At 39.8% G+C, this 15,348-nt stretch overlaps 1 protein-coding gene across 1 annotated transcript in view; it reads left to right on the top strand.

The window, feature by feature from the left end:
• Positions 1 to 15,348, top strand: part of COBL (cordon-bleu WH2 repeat protein) — a 160,640-nt gene that overhangs the window by 143,651 nt on the left and 1,641 nt on the right. Inside the window, exons 10-13 of the mRNA XM_026072101.1 lie at positions 3,938 to 4,041; positions 5,344 to 7,382; positions 7,999 to 8,118; positions 10,296 to 10,544. Of these exons, the coding sequence (XP_025927886.1) occupies positions 3,938 to 4,041; positions 5,344 to 7,382; positions 7,999 to 8,118; positions 10,296 to 10,544 (2,512 nt within the window). The remainder of the gene's footprint in view (positions 1 to 3,937; positions 4,042 to 5,343; positions 7,383 to 7,998; positions 8,119 to 10,295; positions 10,545 to 15,348) is intronic.

Raw genomic sequence — 15,348 nt, 5'->3', positions numbered from 1 at the left:
AAGGAGCTCTGAAAGTGCTCCAAAGCCCAATCCATGCTAACCACAGTATCAGACTTCCATGCTGGGCACAACGGCTCTGTCTGCCCTTCATAGCTAAGAACAAATTTACAGCAACCCTCTTCTCAAGTCTTTTGATATAGTGAACATGAGACTCTAGAGTAGGGCTCAGTTAACTTGAGAGATGTCTCCTGCCATTTCATCTTGCCTGCAGCCACTCTGGGAGGACCTGGGTCTCCCCAGGGTCTACGTTCTGTAGTACGTCTACCAGCCCCATACAGGTGTCTTGAATACCCCACAGTATTTCAGATGGCCCTGAGTGCCTGAGTTTAGGCAACTGAATCTCTTCCTCAGTCCCTTCACTGCAGTTTACATAGCTCTGCACTGTGCTTTCTCAGTTATGCTGGGATTATAAGGCTCTCTACCTCTGGTACTACACACAAGGCTTTCCAGAACTCTTGGAAAATGTGCTTTCTTCCAAAAGGACTTGGGTCAATTTTATCATTTGCAGAGCTGTTTGAAGTATAACAAAATGCAGCTTCTCTGATTACTATTCTGATAGCTTTTTAACTGTTTTTGATTTATTTTTAATGCGGATTTCCAGGTAGGTTCATCAGAGATTTTTCCTCTCTTGCTTAGAATGTAAACTTTCTCATAAACGGCTGTCTCCCGTGGCCTTAATTTGACAAAATGCTGCTCTAAGTTTCATTTTGTCTCCAGCTGAGTGAACGACTGCAGAGGAGCAATTGTGTTGTAGCCTGAGCTCGATGGAGCACTGAAGGCAGTAGTTTAGTAGTCAGTCTGCTCAGTTCTGTGCTTATGCACAAATCTCTGCTAATCTCCGTAAGTAATAAGTGAGCAGGCTCTCAGGAGCCATGCACGTTGGCCATTTCGAGCTTGTGCTAAATGCTCCCCAGTGCTTTATTTTTAGTGCCTTGCGTTTTACGAGAAAAGCAGCCTAAAGGTTATCAAGTTCTTCCCCGAGTCAAAAAAAGTATGTGTGAGAAAATGCCACTGATAGTGTTTATCCAGAATGTAAAACGTGGTATCGGAATAAGTCTTGTATTTTTCTTGGATTCTGGCCAAAACAGAGCTGTCAACAAAAGAAAAGTGTATAGGGTCAGAAGGGAAGAAGCCTTTGAAAAAGAAATTAGAGGCCCTTTTGTTTTCCTTTTCCAAATACTGTTGTGTGAAAAAGTCTTTTTAGGTGTATTTATATACCATGTGAGCTACTGGAAACTACCAGACCTTCACCTCACAAAACACTATCACTCTGTATATTTTAAATTCTTGATGCTAAGGATTTCAAGAAGAGCTCTATGGCTGATGTATACATGCTGGCTCGCTTTTTAGGTGAGTTTGGAGATGAATTGAGCAATAGCTCTTTTAGGGATTTGGAAATGCACAAGAAAAGGTCTGTTTTTTTCTGAAGCTCCCTGTGTAAGAGAAAATTAAGAATCCTTTCATTTTCACCGCGTTGYTCTCTTTTCCTCAGAAAACTTCTATGATTTCGATATCATTATCCCAATTGTCTAGATAAGGAGATTGAAGCAGAGGTTGAGAAGCAAATTATGTATAGTCACTGCACAGCTGCACAGAGGGTAATGAAAAAAACCTCTGCTGACTGTTGTACCCATCAAGGAGAAGATAATTTTGCTATAAGGAATCATTAAAAGGTTTCCATTGATTTAAGGGAGGAAAGAGCTGGTCAGTGCAATGAACCCATACTACATGTTTGGACCCAGGAATCCCTGCTCCTAGATAAATACCCTATAAAATTCTCAAGCCGTAGGTTTCATTACTTCCTGGAGAATGCCCAACCTTGACAAGCCTAGTAATACAGAGTTTGGCTGTATTGTAGAGCACTGGTGCAATAGACAAAAACATACAATGAGGTACCAAAAAGATGGTGAGCTGGCAGGGCCTTCATGAACTTCAGTCTCATTCTCTGATAGGTATAGGCTTACACATTTTTCTTCCGAGGTTTTCTTAAGTGTCATTCAAGCACCATAGCCTAAAGCACCTTCTGCACAACAGCTTAGAGAATGAGTTTCAGTGCACATCCGTACTTTGCTTCCGGCTACGGGCAACTATCCCCCAAGACCATCTTTGCAAAGCAGAATGCAGTATTTGCCTTCCACACTGGATAGACGTGTTTAGCTGTTGTGCAGTTGGAATGATTTTCCTCTCGAAAACACTTTCTTTGAGTTTGGGAGTAAGTTGTTTTAAAATGCACTTGTAGGAAAACAAGTCTTTTTTTAATAATTTTATAAAACTTTGCACTGCAAAACCAATATAAAGTTGGGTTGGTTCTTTTCTGCCACCTTCAAGTTGAGAGTTTTGTTTGCCAAACTTCTGCAACAGTCCCGATGCTGCAGTAAGCTTAAATCTTCTTGTCAGTTTGTTCAGATGAGTGATCTCACTGGGTGGTGTGTGTGTGTGTATACTTTAGGGTACAGTAGGATTAAAGTCCCTGTTGCCTCTTTTGAAGACTTCGGCTGATTTGTGCCTTCCCAGTTTTGGAAGATTTCCTTGCAGGTGTGGTTTACTGTTTTTATTGACCCAGCATACATGAACTCACCTTTATAAGTTCAAGGGAGTTAGCTGAGAGTAGAAGAAGAAGCAGGCTCTAGGAGTGCATTTGTTCATTTAAGTATAAAAGGCATACAGAAAGGAGAAGTGAATGCAATGCAATTAAAAAAACAAAAAAGATGGTTCAACATGTGATTTCAGGTGTTTCTACTATGAGCAAGAGAAAAAATATAACAATAAAATAGCAAAAAAGGGAAACTACAATGCTAGAGATTATTTAAGTCAATGCCAGGAAACATCCCTGAATTTTGATTCAGATGGCTATCTCAAAAGGCAGCAGCAAAATAACATTTTGCAGATAGTATTCAGTATACTACCAAAAAAAGAGTCATCTCTTACTTCATCTATGAGATGGAGGGCTTGATCTTGAAAAGTGCAAAGCTGCTTTGCCTGATCAGAGTTAGTTTAGGTGTGGTTAGAATGGAAAATTATATTGTCAATAGCCTAATCACAAGGGCGAAACTTAGATGCAGAGTCACAGATGAAAATGTTTTGACTGCAGGTGAGGAACAAGTAACTGGAAAAAGTTTGTCTCCTGACATGAAATCCTGGCTTTTTGATTTCAGTAGAAAAATTCCACTGGTTGAGATCTTTCTTCCTAAGAAACAGAAGGTCTGTTGTAAAACAGGTTGTCTTGTGTATTTTTTTAATTTTAGTTCTTGTTTGTTAGTTTTTTCTTAGTTTCATTAGTTTTTTCTTTTAATAAGCCAAGAAAACACTTGGCACTCATTCTGATTTCAGGCTTGTTTTAGATCGTTGTACAACTTCATTGAAAACCATAGAGCTATTTCCTGGTAAAATCAGGCCCCTTGATACATTTCATTAGAAACGACTTTCAAGGGATTAGTTTCTCTTTGCTCCTCCCTTCCCTCTCCCCCAGAAGAAGAGTGATGGTGTAACAGTACTTAACTGCTTTTGTTTTTCATTGCCATGCAGTTTTTATTTAATGAAGGTACAGATTTATTGGCAGGGTACATGCAGGATGGGTAGTGGTCTGCTTTAAAATTAGCTGGATATGCAACTCTTTGCCTTGGCACACAGTGCTTTGCAGCAGCCTGGCTGAAATGCATACTGCACGGTGAGGCCAGGCCATTTCTTTGTGGCAGGGTTTATTAATCCTAATCTTTTGATCACCAGCGCACTGAGTGTGCTCAGCACCACAGAGATCCCTCCTTGGATACAGCTGTGTCAGTGTGGCGTGTGCCTCTAGGGCTGCACATTTTCCTACTTTGGGAGAGGAATTTCCCTACCCCAGTGGGACCAAAGGTGCCAAAATGAGAGTGTATTTCAGAACAGCGCYGCACAGCAAAAGCAGAGACTTAACTTCTTTTTTTGCTCTTTCAATTAGCAGTAGAGATGAAGAAAGTACTTCCGCTAAGCTCAACAGTAAGGATATGTTCATTGCTGCTCAGCTCCAGCAAACGCTGGCTGACCTGGATGAAGATTTGGAAGGTAGGGAAGTGGGTTACCTCCAAAGGACAAAGGAGCTGGGCATAGCTGGGAGATACCGAGGCAAATTGTGTCTGAGACATCTGCACATTTCTCACTAAGGTTACTGGGAGCAACTCGCAGCTCGGAAGCAGAAGGTGGTTCCCCCCAAAGAGACTGCTTTCACATTGCCTCTGCAGCAAGCCACCCTTTATACACTAGTACTGGGTATTTTGGGGCTACCGTATCAGACTGTCGTCATATTTCAATGTCTGCTACCAGAATGAAATGAAGAGCAGTTTATGGGCACAGTTTATGGGCCAAATTTGGTACAATTTCATTGACTTCAGTTATGAATAATGCTTCTGTTTTTATTTTGTCATAATGAAGTGGAGAAGAGGGGGGATTTTTGTACCCAGTGTTCCTGTGCATTAGCAGCCTTGTACTTTAAAGTTAAAAATTGAAAATACTGATCAGAAACAGTGGAAAGAGATAAAATGTCATCACAAAGCAATATCGTTCTTCTCTTTTGCCTATTGTTAATGACAGTCCTTCACTATTAATGCTTTGTCACCGACTGATGTTGAATACTTTTTTTAAACATCTTTATTTTAGTACTTTTGCAGTGGACTTGCTTTAATTTAATTCACTGAGTACTCTAACACTGCAATTCCTTTAACTTTTATGTCATAACCCTCGATTTATACCAGCAAATTTGAGAGACAAGTTAAGCTTCTTGCACAATGAAGCTTCTGGGGTCATTGATAACAAAGGGTGAGAAGAATGGAGGAAAAAATACAAGTACTGTTTCTTTGTTTGCTTGCTCAAGGAAATCCTTCAGCTGGGTTGTTATTACTGACCAGGTCTGGGAAACATAATTTGGAGTTACTTGCTGTTTCTCAGAAATGTTTCTCCTTTGGAGTCATGTGGTGAAATGTTTATCACTGGGAGTAGTTAGTCAAAGATAAGGTATGAACAATAGATTAAATTCTGCTTTCAACTGCATTTGTATGTTTCCCACTGACTGAAGCAGGAGGACTGCAGGAATATTTGCCTGATCCTAATCAGCAACCAGACAGCAAAGGGACCCAGATCTTTCTTTTTTTGTAGTACAGGCGTGTGTGTATGTGTATATATATATATATATATATATATATATATATATAAACATATACATATATATGTGTGTGTGTGTATATATATTCCTTTTAGTTTCGCTGGAACTCAAATAGCTGATTTGGATTAGTTTGTATTAGTTGTTTGTGTAATTTAAAGTGATACTGCCTAAATATTACCTGCATGTACTTTTATGTATGTATTTTGCAGCAGTGGATGTTATAAGCAACTCTGAGTCCGAGTATATTACTGAGGCGTTGAGCCCGCATACAAGAAAAGTTGAGGCTGCCCAAGATGTTACCGTTTTTGTTCCAGTAACAATCATAGATGATGATGCAGAAGTTAACATCCCTTGGTCTGCTGGAAATCAAGAGACAAGGGGTTCGGAAAATATTTCAGCTGACTCTGTTAATACAGGGAACTTTACAAATAAAAATAACAATGCAGGTTCCTTTGATAAGGGACATACAGGTGGTGGATCTGTATGTATATCCAAGGATTTAATGCATCAGCAACTTTCTGAAAATGAATTTGATCACTTGCCTGTGGAACAGAGGAGAGACATGTTTGAATCTCTCACATCTTCCTTCGAAAAAAGAAGTGAAAAGAACTTAAGACTGGAACTCCCTCCTAAACATAGTCTGAAGTCTGAGGAATATAAATCTAGGCTGATTCCATCTCACTCCAAGGCTGCAACTGAAATCAGTACAGCAAAAGAGAAAAAAAATCCATTTAAGGAGTATAGTAACAGGGAAAGACGTCTGAAAAAAAGTAAATCAGAATTAGAAATCAAGCAGCCACTGGCAAAGAAAAATGAAGAGAAAGTAGAAGAAATTCCTTCAACACCCACATGGTGTCATCGCACCCAGAATTCAGGAACAAATTATGAACTTAAAATGGGTTTGACGACCTTTAAAGTTGTTCCTCCCAAACCTGAAATAAAGCATTTTGATAGRGGAGTTTCCCTCTCCACTGGTGCCATTAAAATAGATGAACTAGGCAATCTTATAAGCCCAAGTGCTGGTGGCGCTAAGAACATGTCAGATACTACTACTTTCACTACTGGTGAAAGTGAGGAAATTCCTATTGGGAAAGTAAAGGCATTCTGGAGGTCAAGTTCTATGGAAAAGCAAAGTGATGACTCCGCTGAGCATCTTCTTAAAAAGTCAGCGGTCACCACAAACTCTAAATCTTTTACTATAAAACATGAACACAAACCTGTCTGCCTTGTAGCTCCAAAACCTGTAGCACCACAAACTGTTACTTCCCAGGTAGCTGAAAGACAGTTTGAAAATGAAAAGGCCAAACCACCTCTTCCAATCACGCAGTCTCAAGTAAAACCATTAGTGGCCCCAACCATTAATAAGGACAAGGTGGAGCTTCCATTTCTAAAGCCGCATAGGAGAACTTCAAGTCAATACGTTGCCTCTGCCATTGCAAAACACATCAACCTACCTACCTTTAAGTCTGACTCCACAGAATATCATGAGAAAGAAAAAAATAAACATGAGGCAGGAGAGGTTAAAACTGAAGGAGAACTTTTCCCCCAAAGATGTATTATTGTGGCCAAATACAGCCCTGTGGAAACAGATTCAGCAGAAACAAGAGAACCACTTTCAAATATTTTTACATCCAGTCTAAAAGCATCCCACAGGTTTACACCTGGTGATAATTCTGGAGTGGAAAACAAAATAGTTAACATCAGGGCACCAAATCAAACAACTCCTCCTAGTTTCTATAAAAAGAATGCCAGTGTCCCACTTACCAAATCCTCTTCAAAGGATAACAACACTACAGAAGATGATCACAGTTTAAACAGCAAACAAAATATAGTAGAGAAAAAGATGCATCTTTTGTTTGACCAGAAATGTGAGACTTTGAACCATACTAATTCAGCCCCATCTCTCAAGTCACCTGATCTCCAGGTCGTCCCACCCTTTTCCAGCTCATCCTTGCAAGCCAGTAAATGGCCTCCCGCTAACAGCRTACAAGCTAGTTGTTTTAAAGCATCACCTGAGTTAAATGGTGCGACCACAAACAATCACACGGAGTCAGAACGGGAGGACAAACACGACAGTTTGGTTACTAGTGCTATCAGTGAGCTGGATGTTAACGTTCAGACCAACATCTTTGGACCAAAGAAGAAGTTCAAACCAGTTGTCCAGAAACCAGTCCTGAAAGATACGTCCCTGCACAGTGCCCTGATGGAAGCCATCCAAACAGGAGGGGGGAAGGAGAAACTCAGAAAGGTAAAGTGGAGGCTTCGTTCAGCCTGTGCAGCCTACAGAAGCCTGTATTCAGACACCAGCTGTTTTATAATCAGTCCAGCTGCTGGTGAGCTGGAGTACACATGTCATTTGAAAAATTTATAATGGCAAAATGCAGACCAAGCCACTGGTTATGCTGCATGTCGTGTATGTTACGCAACGCTATTGCTGCTGCGCTAGCTAGGAGAGGCAGAGGGTGCACAGATACATCTTAAAAGAGAGGTAATTGAGGTTATCCAAAGAGCCTAACCTGCATTTCTCTATGTTATGTAAAAACAGGAACACACTGTGTGGAGAAAACTTGCAAATATCTGTAAAGGAAAGAAAACTACATTTTGTATTAATTTGGTGGTATTAATTTGTCTCTAATGCTCGGGGAATGTGAGACTGCATCTGTACATACAATGTTACTAACTGGAATCTACATATATCCTTACCAATCAGATTGAATAAGGGTTGTAAAAGCAGGGCTGAAAGAAGACAGACTGATTAGTCTCCATAGTTTGCATTCTGGTACAAGCACTAAAAATGCTTTCAATAGTGTTTCCAAACTGTCTCTAATTAAATATCTAATAAGTTTATTGTTTTTATATTCTAGATTTCAGACAGTGCATTAAATGGAAGTCCCAAGAAACCCTTGTATGCTGAGCCAGAGAATGAGCGCTCAGCTCTGTTGGCAGCAATCAGAGGCCACAGTGGCACCTCAAAGCTGAAAAAGGTAAGAAATAAAGATGATCAGTGACCTTCTAAGTGCAGTCTGTTCCTGCTGAAGATTTTGGATGAACCTGGAAATGATGCAAACTGAAGTTGTCCTGCAAAGAGAAAAGCTTAGGGGAAAATATTATGATATAAGACCAGATCTGACTTATGCAGATAATATAGTGGGTCAGGTTCTGTCCTCTGCTACAGAAGTTACTCTCTTTGAAATTGTTTGCTTGTAGCTGAGAAAGAATCATGTAGGAATCCAAATGAATTTAAGAGAATGTACATGGAAGGCACCAGATGATCATCAGTTTCACATATTTAGGTGCTGGTTTTTGCACTTTAAGAGTATGCAGTTAGGTTATTTGCATTACCTACTGTATATATCTGATCCCAGTTACCTAAAAACATATTATGACTTCTTCATATGTGCTCCATGAGTTAGGTGCATGCAAATTGTATGCAAGTAATGAACGTTGATGGAAAATTTCAAACTCTCTTCCACTGCAGCAGGGTGATTCCTTCTGTCTGAAGGATTGACCTACCCATTAAAGCGTCTCCTATTCCTAATAACCAAAGCCTGCATTGTTCTAGCCTTAGCTTTCCCTCAGTTCACTAATCAAGCCAAGGATGTGTATTTGGCAAGGAGTCCCCCATTTCCCTCATGTAATGATTCAGGCCATTAACACATCCAGAGAGCTTACACGAGATTGAAAGTGTCCCTTTTCTGTATTAGGGCATTACTCCTTCCCTCAAAGCAGTTCTGAGTATCTCGCTGCCCCTGCTGCAGTTAGGGTACAGCTTTCTCTGAGAGCGGAATACGCTACTAGAGGCAGTAGAGGATCAGCAACCCCTTGATCAAGGATGTGCCACAGCCATCTTCACACGTACGTAATTGCATTTTGCATTCATTTGGCATAAATGTAAATCTGTGTGAAAGAGGCTCTGAGAATGGTGTTATTTTATCACAGAGACTTTTTGGAATACTTTTCTCCAGCAGAGAAGCTTTTAGCATCATTTTAAAGGAAGTTGCTTAGAAACCGTGCATTTCTTTTTCACACCATGTCACCTGTGCTAGTTAAAGCATGTACACACCATATTTATGTGTGTACAGGGCTGGATATAGATGTGCTATGATGGAAGGGCCGTCCCTTCAGTGTAATTTCAGATATTTATGTCTTATCTGGTATGACTTCATTCCCATATATTTGTATATACAGTGAAGGAACAGAATGTAGGAGCTCTCTGAATTTGGGTTGCTTGATGGGAGATTGAATCCTTTCATTTTTCAGTAGAGAGGTATTCTCTCAGTTTCTCTGAAAAAGGAATGATACTGCATTTATAAACCTCCCGTTTGCCACATGATACTAAATTTCCTAATACTTTCCAAATCATTTTAATTACTAAGACTTTATCATGATTATTACTAGTAATATTGTTAACAACAAAAAGATTTGTTGAGGCAGTTGAAGGAAAACCTGGCTTAGTCTGAACAATTGCCTCTTCCCCCTGCATTCATTTAAACAAAAATAAATTTCCACATAATTTTCATGCAGGAATTCTAGGTTCAGAAATTCCACAGAAACCCTCTTGTAAGAGCAACCAGTTGTTTTTGTGCTATGTGCTTTCACGTCATTCTTTCTGGTCCTGTTTCTTTTTAGTATGGCTGGAAAGTTTAGATTTAATAACAGTTTTTTTCAGTGAAGCCAGGTCCCAAAAGCACAGCTCTAGAAGAGCCTCACTCTCATCTGAGATTATTTCTGTGCAGCCCAGACTACTAAAAGTAACAAGATTTCTGGGTGGCTACAGCAGCCTTAATGTATCTTCCTGATTCCAAAAATCTTTGTGATTGTTTCCAAATGAATACCAAGTCCAGCTCTCCGTTTGTTACCTTACATGCCAAGAAAAGTTACAGGATGCTGGAGCTCACAGTAAATAGAGATTGAGTTTCTGAGACAGAGTCAATACCAAATCCTTGATGCTGGTAATCAGCCTGGCTGAGTGATGTGAGTGAGTAGTAACAGATGTTCAACCCTATGAGCAAACAAAAGCTCTACGTGCTTTATATCATTCAAGCAAAGTGAAATCGGGGTACTGAAATTAAAGTGCATCAAATGTCAAACAAATACGGTTTAGTCATATTTTGATATGACTTTGATATTAATCACCTCCTTTCAACTGCATCATGAACAGATCTCCTCAGTGGCCTCTGAAGAGCTGCAGAGTTTTAGGAACGCAGAACTGTCCTTGCAAAAAGCAGAAGACCCTCGGGAAGAGCGGCTTTGTATCCCACCGCCCCCGGAACAGCCACCGCCGCCTCCTGCTCTGCTGTCAGCAGCAGCTCGGAAATCCTCTGCACCTGCTGCAGCTGACCCTGCTGAGGCAAGGCAAGCTCTAATGGAGGCCATTCGCTCTTGTGCTGGAGCAGCAAAGTTAAAAAAGGTAAACATACTTTTATATTTTCAGCCTTTTGGATGAAATAGCCTGAGCTTGCTGTGCTGTTCTGGGAGCTGTTTGTAAGCTATCTTAACCACACATTTCTTTTCTTTTCTGTCATCATGAGAAGGTATGCATACTGTGTTTTCTCTAGCTGAATCAAAGATTCAAAGGGGCGTATTTCAAGCCTTTGGACAGCTATTAAAACACATTTTTGAAAGGGTGCTTCTCCTTTTTTTAGTAGGCTAAAACATGCCTGTGCATATATGCAACCATATGAATATACCAGTACCTATTTCTTTTAAAAGAGAACATTAAGAGCATGAATATCATTTCAGAAAACTTTTTCATGCCCTTTGCCCTTCTTGTGAATCTGAGATGATACTGGATGTCCTTTAGACAAGGAGAGATCAGATATGAGACCCCTGGTTCTCCTAGCCATTTCCTTTTCCTACTTCCACAAACCTGAAGCAAATTTAGGCATAAATACTCTCTCCTAATTTCGGTAGTGTGTTGTAGACCTTGATTCCCAACACTTAAGCTTAGGTGGCACATGCTGAGAGCTGTCAGTAAAACTGTGAGATCCTTTTAATGTCTACCTGAACTTTATCAATTGGATGTTTTGTGTTTCTCTTTTGTGGTCAACTATGGGTAAGCCAGCTCCTAAATGGCTAAATACCATTCTTGCTCAGTTGTCCGTGTTGATTTTTGGAGTAAGTTCATTTATCTTTTTGATCAAGATTCTGTTCTTCCTAACCTTGAGTTACGCCTCATTTCGGGATAAAGAGAACCAACCAGTTTACCTCCGTGGCGTCATCCAAATATTACACTGCAGTATCTRAGAATGGACTTTGATCCACAGACTTCAGGGAATGTACACAAACAGAGTTTTCCCAACACATGATTTAGCTGATGCCAACCATAAATGTGTAAATAGGCTTTAACCTTGCTTGCTTGTCCTCTTTAAAACAATTTTAAATATATTACCAATTTCAAAATAAAAAAATTTAGCTAAACAGTCTTGTTTCTGGTAAACCAGAAATTCCACAGCATCATTACCAATTGCACAAACAAATCAATTTTTCAGAGAAATTTCCATCAGCATGGAAACAGAAATCAGGATGTGCAGTTGTTGTGCATGTGAAAAAAATTACATCTGTATTATGCATACCAATAGAAGGCTACAACTTATGAAGAAATAACACTGCAGATCAGGTTTTCTTTCTCAACTTCACCAGTTTACAGAAAAAAAAGTGGATTTGTACATGCAAGAATAGCCCATGCAATTCTTTGTTTTCTAGGCCTTTTCAAATTCCAGATAGTGTGAACCTTGCTCTTTCAACAGCATGACTGTTGCAGAAGTCTCGGGGGGGACCTACAACTCTACTCATTAAAACAAGTCTTTATCGCATCCCTGGGGATTCATTTTGAAACAGTTGGATAGTCATTGCAGTCTACAAAAGTGAGCTTGCTATACTGATATATTCTGCTAAATACTGTGCCTGTCTTCTTCCATTTTCAGAACAGAGTAATTTTCAGTAGATCTGACACTGAAATGACAAAAGAGTGCATCTTTTCTTGAATATCTTTTATGAAAATAAGAGAGAGAGGCATTTTGTCCAAAGACAGAGCAAGTTTTTCATGTTATTGTGCTGTCCTTCATTATATTGGATATGCAAGCTAAGTCTTGTATATGCCAAAGGCATCATATCATTCTGACATCTGAGATCCCATGCCCTTGATCATTGATAAAAGTAAAAATGTTGTCAGATTTCTCAGAGTTTCTATCCAGCGTGTATTAATATTTCTCCTAGCTTACTGTGTTAAACGAGAGCCAATTTCTCATCTTTTCTGCAGTTGGACACCTTGTGACAGCAGAAGTTGACTTGGTAGAGAAGAATATATGATATCTGCATATTAGGGTTTTCCTCCTTTACAGCTGCAGAACATGTCTGCAAGGAGTATTGAGTTTTTGGTAGACAGTGTCTGGCATGTGGTTTTGTGCCAGGACCAAAGGAAACGTTTTTCTTTTTTGTGCTTCCTCTGTCAAAGATCCGTGATGTTCTGATGTGGAGGTGTAAGCCATTTTTTGACTAGGATGCCTGTTAGATTTTGGTTGCAACAACTAGATAACAGACTAGATAGTTAAGTCCTTTAATTGCATGTTTTTCTCCTCCATTGTCTTCTGGAAGTTTTCTGGAACAAGGGCTTCTGATGGTGAAGTAATTTAGTTAGCTAATATTGTGAAGAACTGGGAAAGATCTGCATTGCTAAGTTATGTATGACTCTGTGCTTATTTATGAGGGGTTATTTGCAATGGAAGTAGATCAAATGGGACTGTCAGGGGAACCAAACATGAAAAGCAACCAATTGCCTAGATGAGGAGCATCCCAACAAACATTTGGGCTCTATTAGTATCTGTGAAAAGGCAACTCCTCCGCTCCACCCCTGATTACACAGCTGTTTGCTAAAGTCATGAACTTTAAGGTTAAAAGATCCACTGTGCAGGAAGGGAGGAGAGAAGTTGCTGCAGGCTGACCCAACCTTGCTGAGAGTCCGGGTCTGCCCCAGAAAGGCTGTAATTGGGTCACCCAAAACAAACCAGAGCAAAAGTACATATTTGAGGGAAATGCCAAGTATAGGTAAGAGAGTATGTGCATAGGACTCCTGGCTGTTCTTTAATCCATTTCTTGGAGTGCTGTGCCTGTTTTGGCAAATAAATCACACTTTGTTTTGAAGAAACGGCTTCTGTTTTATTGCACACTGTTGCTGTCCACGGACTCCCGAAGGAAAATTCTTGTGGGTGCCAAGCCCAGTTGGGCCTGCTCAGTAACATGGTTCATCCCCACTGAAGTGCAGTTCAGAGACCTGCCAGAAGGTGGTTTGGTTACAGATCCTACCCAAAGGGAATGGAGGCACAGGCTGTTACTGCAAAGTGATGGCCTTACTGAGCTAGAAAAGACCTTACAGTACACAGGAAATAGCCCTTTTTCATTCTCAAAATGATCTGATGAGGAACCTGGCACATACTTAACACGTCCAAAGTATAACAGCAAGTCAGAGAGACGTCATCAAATGAAGCCACCAGGATGGCTGCCCTAATGCCTTTGGTGGTTAACTGGCTTCAGAAATGAGCACATCTCACTCACAAGGTGTCTGCTTCCCAGCCAACCCATCTGCCTTCTGTACAGAGGGTAATCACTTGATCTAGGAAATAAAGAGCTGATCCAAGACCAGCTTTTAGGCTGGTTTTAGTGAGCAAAACTCAAGTCATAGAGTTGTATCATTTGAGCTTCTCATGTTAAAAGTGATGTAATGTTTTATTTAAATTGTATCAAGCTACTTTTGTCACAATTTCATATACTCATTTCTTTTAGTTTTTAAACTTCTTGTTTCTATCTCTGAAAACGCAAAAGAATCCAGCTAGATTTCTGAAATTCTGTGTATATCATTGCATGTGTTTTTGTGTCTGTGTAACTTGCCTTGGGATTTACCATCATTATCTGTGGAAAACAGCCATAACTACACATGCAAATAACCCATTAGATGTCTAGCTGTAGGTATAGTTGCAGCACAAGCCCATGCAGGATTGAAAATCTTACCCAACAAAGAGAAGCTATAAAAGTTGCCTTTGCTTATATGCCATCTACTCATCTTGGGTAGAGTTGTACCCAGGGATTTTGTAGAAATACTGCAAGGGAATGTGCCTGCACAAGGTGGGGAAGGCAGGTTGCTTATCTAAAAACCAGACTTTTGCTCATGGAAAAAAAATTTCTGTAGACCACTTTTTAATGGTACGTGCAAGAGAGAGTCTACAGATTTCACATGTTTTCCAGTTAAGATTAGAGCTGGACACATCTAAGCAGCCTTTTTATGTTTACTTACTATGATTTTTAAAATTAATTTGGCTCCATCACAGGATCCACAAACGTTCATTACAGTATTTAGCATTTAGTCACATGAACTCTTGATACATGCAGTATATCATTCTGTTGGCAATTAAAGGAGCCAGTTAAGGTAACTGCTGCACCCATTACAATGAATCCCTGGTATTTGCTAGGATAATTTGAAGTTGGTTGCTAACAAGTGATGCATCAATCTGAATTACAGCATGTTCAGTGTCTTCTAGGGACCGTGGCCAAGTTCTGTACCTTTATGTCAAGCAGTAGACCTCTCTTCTAATATAATCAGGGATGTTTAATTGTGAATGAAGAAATACTGTTTCTTATCATTAATGTTTGTAGCTGCAATAATAGAAATTACAGACGCAGAGCCACAGTAGGAGTTGGCACTGGTATGCTGGAAGTAGGGGAAGGAGGCCCTGCTAAAAGGTTGTCCAAGCTGGATATACAGGTAGTCAAATGAGCCCAGAAAGTTATTTTGGTTCCCATGCACAGTGAAAGGCAGTCATTTGCATGCTGTTACTCCATTTGAATTGAAAGATAAAATTTAATTTGAACTCTTCACCTTGCTAATAACTTGTACAGTGACCTATTTTTTCCTCTAAGAATAAAGCTTCTGCCATGGATACAAAGGCCAAAATCCAAAAGTTCAAACTTGATCAAACACATTGATCCTGTTTAGCTTTTGTGATGCCCGTATTGTGTATCTCTCTGATAGAATCAAAGCTCAGTGAGAAGAGCACCCTAGCATATGTATTTACAGTTAAGCATATGCTTAGATGAACTGAAGACTAGGAAGGAACATAAGTTTAAGTATTTTCCTGCATCAGAAGCTATGGGAGTTTTTTTCATTCAATCAGGAAGCAAAGTACCCATCAATTGATTTTTTTTTTTTTTTTTTTTTTTTT

Source organism: Apteryx rowi, unplaced genomic scaffold (assembly GCF_003343035.1).
Source record: "Apteryx rowi isolate R43461 unplaced genomic scaffold, aptRow1 scaffold_337, whole genome shotgun sequence".
Taxonomy (NCBI): domain Eukaryota; kingdom Metazoa; phylum Chordata; class Aves; order Apterygiformes; family Apterygidae; genus Apteryx; species Apteryx rowi.
This window is presented reverse-complemented; position numbering and strand designations above follow the sequence as displayed.